The sequence below is a fragment of the Montipora capricornis genome, chromosome 8 (genome assembly GCF_036669925.1).
Source record: "Montipora capricornis isolate CH-2021 chromosome 8, ASM3666992v2, whole genome shotgun sequence".
Taxonomy (NCBI): Eukaryota; Metazoa; Cnidaria; class Anthozoa; order Scleractinia; family Acroporidae; genus Montipora; species Montipora capricornis.
Window position 1 is genome coordinate 53,961,703 of NC_090890.1, and position 7,500 is coordinate 53,969,202.

The window sequence follows — 7,500 nt, forward strand, 5'->3', positions numbered from 1 at the left end:
TCCATAGAACTGAATAAAGTTTTAAAACACGTTTCCGCTGTCAAAAGAAAATTACGCAAGTTGAATGGAATTGTAGTCGGACACATTTTACATTTAACATGGCACGTAAAGGGTGCTACAACAATCAATTATTCAGTCATGAGCTAAAAATGCTGATCTCATGCAAAAAATGACGTTCTTGAACCAAAATATGCCCTCCTAAACTCTTTTGAAAAGCTGCGAAAGTTACGAAAGTTAAATAAAGTTGAAAGTTGAAAAACCTCAAAAAAGAGTGTAACCAGAAGTCCTTGAAATGAATAGTATTTCAAAATTTTAAATGTAAATATCGAGAGGCCGACACTAGGATAAAAGCTGCAGTTTAGGCGGTCTCAAGCTTGTGCCTTTTGAGAACGTTTTTCTCTGCCTTTTAATAGATCGATTATTTCAAATGGCAGAAATCGAAGAAACAACTGAAGGCTAATGTATATTTGTTGGCATAAAATTTGAATTTAGCGATGATCACGTATGAATACAGGAAGTCTTGTTTTGAGTTTCCTTTACTATGATTGATGTGTGCACTGTTCGTGGGTGATATGAGAAAATAATTCAGTTTGACAACCCTCCTAATTTTCTCCATCAATTTTAACTTAGTGTTCCGTGCTAATAACGCTAATGGAAGAGTAATTACTTTTATCATATCTTTTACATAGTAAGTACTTCAGTTGGTTGCGATTGGTCAATTTAGGGGACCGCATACAACATTATGGTCCTCTGCATCTTGTTGCTTAATTTAAAGGTCTAGTTATGTAATGATATAATAGATATGTTAACAACCTCATTTTTTCAGATCGTTCTCTAAATTACGTTTCCTTGCTGTTCCAAGTTATAAATTATACTCGAACCCCAATTTATATTTGCAGCCCTCGAATTTGGTTGGTAAAATGGATGTTGTGATAGCAAAACCTTAGAGTAGTATCCTACGGAAAAATAACGAAAACATTGTAGAAAAGAACGAAGAGATTTTGTATATAACTTCACTATAAAACATTGCGATAAAATATAGTATAAGTATTCTGCCATAGGCAAGCATCTTATTAATATCCATGGTGGTATTGACACCTCTAGTTTAAGCAGTCATTTCTCTAGTCTTAGAAATAGCGAACTAAGTTTGATTGCATGTCTTCTGTATGAAACGTTTTTCATTAAGGAACTTAAGCCTTCACTCAATACTCAAGAGGACTCCATTCGAGCTAAGGTTCTTACTGGATTGCGTTTCTAGGGAAGAGAAGCTAATCATTTCTGACTCTCATAATTTCAGGGAATTTGGCTTAGTTTGGAGAGCGTTCATGCATGTTTTCTTGTTGGGAGCGTTGTGTTTCTGTATTTCGTTCTTTCGCTCTTCTTTCTTTTTTTTTTGGTTTATAAGTCTTGTTTTGAGTTTCCTTTACTGTGATTGATGTGTGCACTGTTCGTGCGTGATATGACAAAATCATTCAGTTTGACAACCCTCCTAATTTTCTCCATCAATTTTAACTTAGTGTTCCGTGCTAATAACGCTAATGGAAGAGTAATTACTTTTATCATATCTTTTACATAGTAAGTACTTCAGTGGGCTGCGATTGGTCAATTTAGGGGACCGCATACAACATTACGGTCCTCTGCATCTTGTTGCTTAATTTAAAGGTGTAGTTATGTAATGATATAATAGATATGTTAACAACCTCATTTTTTCAGATCGTTCTCTAAATTACGTTTCCTTGCTGTTCCAAGTTCGGACCATAAATTATACTCGAACCCCAATTTATATTTGCAGCCCTCGAATTTGGTTGGTAAAATGGATGTTGTGACAGCAAAACCTTAGAGTAGTATCCTACGGAAAAATAACGAAAACATTGTAGAAAAGAACGAAGAGATTATGTGTGTAACTTCACTATAAAACATTGCGATAAAATATTAAACATAGTCTTAAAAAAATTGGTTAAAGAAGGTTTAAAATGCGACGTTTCGACTTAACTTAAGTCATTATCAAGCAATGAAAATAAAAAATGAACTGGAAAATATAATAAAATTGAAGCATGATGTTATGCTCTAACATCGGTATCGACATTCAACCTGTCTTTCGCAGTAAACCTACTCAGCAGATTCGTCGGCCAAAGGAGAAGAAGCCTGATTTAGTTAACAATCAATGCGTTTTGTATCATTTTAAATGTGATCAGTATGATGCTGATTATGTAGGTTTTACTACAAGGCACTCGCATCAACACATTCAGGGACATAAGTATTCTGCCATAGGCAAGCATCTTATTAATATCCATGGTGGTATTGACACCTCTAGTTTAAGCAGTCATTTCTCTAGTCTCAGAAATGGCGAGCTAAGTTTGATTGCATGTCTTCTGTATGAAACGTTTTTCATTAAGGAACTTAAGCCTTCACTCAATACTCAAGAGGACTCCATTCGAGCTAAGGTTCTTACTTGATTGCGTTTCTAGGGTAGACCGGCAGCATAACTTCATGCTTTAATTTTAATATTATATATTCGAGTTAATTTTTTATTTTCATTGCTTGATAATGACTTAAGTTAAGTTGAAACGATGCGCTTTAAACAATTTTTAACCGTTTTTTGAAAAACCATGTTTAATATTTTATCGCCATGTTTATAGTGAAGAAAAGAACGAAAAACTGAAATAAACGCAAAATGCGAAATTTATGGTTTCCAAGAGTGAAAGTATAACTTTCGTTTCGCTTCATGCTGCCTTTTAACTTTAGAGGACAGAATATTTTCTTTCGAGTGTGCAGGTGCATCCACTTTATACCATACGTTGTTTTGATTCACTGTACGACTACTGGTGAGACTTGACACGATGAAATTTCACAGTGGTGATAAGCTTTTCAGAGAGAAGCTAGTCATTTCTTACTCTCATAATTTCAGGTTTAAAATGCAACGTTTTAACTTTAAGCCCTTGCGGGCTACGGGTCTAATTTCTAAATATATACCAGAAGCTCATGACCTTGAAGTAGGTCACGTACGTCTGTATATACAAAATATGATTCACGTACATATGCCGTAAGTGTCAATCAAAGTCAGGACATAATCAGCGTCCAACAAAGCAAATGAATGAAATATTTTCACCACATCGTTTAACCATTCAACTTCGATTACCATCCCATCCCCCCCCCCCCCAAAGAAAAACAAAACAAAACGAAAAACAACAAAAGACTTATTATAAGTAAATCTGAAATCAAATTGCAAATTTATGATATGTGAAACGGCTCTCCTCTGGCACAGTGTAACTAGAGAAAAACGTCACAGGCTTTTTTCGACTGAAGATGCATCAGGAGGTATAATTTGAGATGAACGCGAACAAGTTTACTATGTTTGAAGGAAAAATGGGTTATAGTTTCTACATTCCAGTTGTTTGTTTGTCTTTTTTTTTCGCTTTAATTAATTTCAACAAGATGGTTTAATTCTGTTCTCTCCCAGTTGTCTCTTAATTATTTAGTGAGAACACCTTTAATAGTTTTCAAAGCTGTCAGCAGCATTTTATCTCAACATCTTCACATCTTGCCTTCATTGAACGTGAGACCCCATGACTGAAAAAATTCCTAACCTTGCACGCCAAAGGAATTATATTAGGCCAAAGGAAATAGACCTTAGCCAGCTTAGCCTACGTTTGATTGTACATGTGGAGTGAAATTCTTATTAATGATGAAACTAGTTTTTGTGTTTGTCCTTATGCAAAAGATTAAACTTATGGTTGAAGATCGTTAAACTGAGAGAAAAAGCAACTTTTTCGACCGCGCTTGAGTGAAATGTGGCAATAGCTACCACACCTTTAAAATGCTGGAGAATTGAGCTCGAACTCGACTTGAATATTTAATAGCTTGGGGACAGTCCGATTAATACATGAAGGTGTGATCGATTTGTTCTGAATATTATACACGTTTCTTTCTTCAGAATCAATATTTCAAGTCTTATAGTTTTTTTCCCACAATCACAATCCTCTTTCTCATATTACTCTTAAGTAAGACCTTTGTTTTGGTATTTTTAACCCCCAAAATTTAATGTACGAGCGGTATCACCTTTGAAACGGAACGGTAGGGAAACCTTAGGCTACTCACAATATATAGGCTACAATGAATTTGCTCCCTAAACATATGGGCTCCGAAAGGGATAGGTGAGCGTTTCATTTTCAAAGACAGGAAAAAAAATTGTTTTCTAGTTTCCTGCACTTTGTCCTTTTTGTGAATTGTATATAGGGCGCCAATGTCATCCTCCATAAAAAAACAAAAAAAAGCAAAACACACACACACTTTGGTTAATTTTAAGCCACCAAGATGATCGTAAATAGTTTGGATTTCCTTCAAATGGTCTATCAGATGCATCCTATAGGAACGTTTGTCAAAAGGACGGTGGGACAGACTTGATTTTGGCTAGCATCCGACGTGAAGAAATTCTTACAATGCCAATCTTAGCTTTTGCAATGTTCCTTTACCAAATCTTACTGTTAACTTGTGGTTTGTGATAGTCAGAGTAAAATTCTGATTTACACATGAGACAAGGAAACATTTTCTTTCAGTTGTAATTTGTGAGACGAAGAGTACTCGAACTGATTCTGAATCGACAAAGCCAATGTAAAAACAAAACAAAACAAAACAAAACAAAGAATGTCTCAACACCTTTTCTATCTTTAGTTGAGTTATAAACAAAACTAAATTTCTCTAACCTTGAACAGCGTATGTCTTGTTTTCAACACAAGCCAACCAAAGCCAAAAGAGAATGGCCAATTCACGAACGGAAAAGTAACAGACCTTCATGCTTGAAGCAGGACGAGGAGTGATACGATTCTTTGCCGTCTCGTATCAACAGTGCCTGAGAGTTTGTTCTCCAATTAAGTTAATTAAAGGCCTACATTGCAGCGATTAATTATTTATTAGCCACAGAAGATGTCTGCAGTATTAAATTTCGTCATGAATCAAGATCATTGAGTTTCAAGAGCAGTCACTAGAGAAAGTAATTGCTTATTGTGGCAGGTAGTTTGTCAGATCAAGAAGCCGGCTCCATTTGATCCTAACTGTAATCTAATAAACACAACGTTAATTGCACGCACTAGTCAGTAAGGCCATTAAAACGTCAGTTAAAAAGTTACATCAGCTACATCATGTTCACTGTGCTCGAGGACATCCAAGAGGCGTTTGAATTGCGTTTCAATTTCTATAGATAAATATATAGATTTAGCCAAGCCTAAAAGCGGAGCTCCCGGCTTGTTTATTCTTACTGGCTGTAGGATTAGTGAAAATAAAAGGCTTTGGAACTGTCCGCCTTTTGGTTTTCCTGGATATTGCTTAATTATGACATTTTCCTCGCTGCCTAACTAGTGAATTCCACGGTTATTTACACCTAAAAAACCGACTGATCGCATGAATCACGAAGGGATGAGTGTGATATCGTTTTTTCCAGCGAAATCTACCGTCGAATTCACCAGCTAGGCAATTATTTTTTCTTGAATAGGAAAACAAGCAAATCCTCAGCAAGCGAACGGAAAACGAAAGAAGCCATTTCAGAGTCGACTGTCAAAGGCCAGCGAATAGGAATCACGCTAAAATTAGAAATCACAGACGTACTATAGCTCCAGATGTGACAGATCGTCTTTGTCGGTTCAACTTCAAACAAGGAGTTTTATTGATGTACTTTATTTATTCCACTTTATCTCTGAAAACGAGATCACTTACATTTTGATATATTTCATTGAAACCCGCCAGCTTGGCTTAGAACCAGAATCGGCTAGAAAGGACAAAGTTCAAACAAGATCTCCAACAAATTACCTGTACGTGCTCTAAACAAACTTCTGAAAACACAAGCTGGTAATATTTCTCGTCATACTCTTACGAGAACTCATTGCGATTACATGTTTAGAACATAAATGCAAAATTATCTTGTCGAGGCACATCGAAAAACAGTTAGGCAAGCGGAGTAAAAAGACTTCTTGTTCGCTCGCATTTTAAAGCCAAACAAACCAGCAACAGATCGATTATTTCTGTCCAAACAGAGTACAGATGATTGTTATGTAATTCCAGTTAACAATAAAAATTCGAGTTTCATTCCTGAACAAAGGAAAAAACGACTACAGTCAACTCCTGTTGCAGCGGACACCCTGGCGACCACGACTTGGTGTCAGTAATAGCGAGAGTCCGTAATAGCGGGGTGCGAGAGAATTTTTATTTTAAACCATATTTACAGAAGGGGGTCACATCTGTGTTCATTTTCATTAACTCCAGTATCTTTTTCAGACCCGTTATCGCACGTAAAGAGCGTCAGAACTTTATTTACAAACAGAGCAGAACTTAACAGAACAGGAGTTACGTACCCTTTGTGTACAGTACTAAGTTCGTAAAAACAATCATCATATGTTGCAGCAATGTCCACACATGGATCGTTTTGGTTTCCTACTGTACTGAAGTACAGTAATCTACATTTCTAAAAGAAAAAATTTTCAAGGAAAAACCTGAACATCAGCTATTGACTGCATCAGCGATCACATTGTCTTGAAATATCGTTCCAATCGGCTCTGTGTACTTCTCCTTTGAATTGCAACTTCCCCCACTTTGTCGCCAAGGAGACTAAATTCATTAGCAACCTTAAAGGGGGACTCCGACGAAAAAACACGATTTTTTAAAAAGTCTCAAATCCTCGAAGAAACGCCGCCAAAATGTTGCATACGCTTTTCAAATAATGAATTTAACTTACTTTCACCAACATTTCAATGTTATTACGTCGAAATACTTGTTTTTCATAGCATCCGCCATTATTGGTATGTCGCCTGCGTACTTATACGAGAAAGCCTGGAGCGAGGACATATGACGTCACTTACTCAACATATCGCTCGCTGCTACTTGAGTAAACAATGGAAAATATGTCAGAAAGCGAAGCTTCGTCTTTGTCGACCATGATTTATCGACTTCGGAATTATCGTTTGACTTTGAAAAACATTCTGAGTCACTTACCTGTGATTATGAAGATTTAGACTCGTGGCTACTGAGGAAAAAGCAGCCTCATATCGACAGGAAAGAGCTTGAGCGAGAGAAGAGGAGGAATGCTAGAGATCGTTTGAATTAACTGATATTAGATGGTATGTTGGAGTCATGAGTTTGTCTGTTTACTATTGTTCCCTTCATTGGAAAAAATTCAAATTTCTCGTTATTTTTTTTTTCTAGGTGCAAATGTACGTGTTTTTCTTCGGACGCGGTAACAAAGGCCAGTGAAAGGGTAAGAAAAGCTTCTGATATTACTAGCGAAATTGATCGGTGAGTGGAGTAGCTGTAACTGAAGCAAATGCAGATGACGGAGAACTACAGTACCACTGATCTGCCTGGGCTTCAATCTTGTTGTTTAGACGAGTGGGTTTTAAAAATGGTCGCCATAGGATTAAGAAACCGAAAGAACGAGCGATACACATCAATGTATAAGCAAGGCCAAACTGCGAAGTCTCGGTATTAGAGCGCTGTATAATACGCTTAATTTGG

At 36.6% G+C, this 7,500-nt stretch overlaps 1 protein-coding gene across 1 annotated transcript in view; it reads right to left on the minus strand.

The window, feature by feature from the left end:
- LOC138013567 (uncharacterized) overlaps nt 1-4,864 on the minus strand; it is a 29,802-nt gene extending 24,938 nt beyond the window's left edge. The window contains exon 1 of the mRNA XM_068860674.1: nt 4,704-4,864. Within this exon, the coding sequence (XP_068716775.1) occupies nt 4,704-4,794 (91 nt within the window). The 5' untranslated portion in view covers nt 4,795-4,864. The remainder of the gene's footprint in view (nt 1-4,703) is intronic.
- Nucleotides 4,865-7,500: the final 2,636 nt, after the last annotated feature.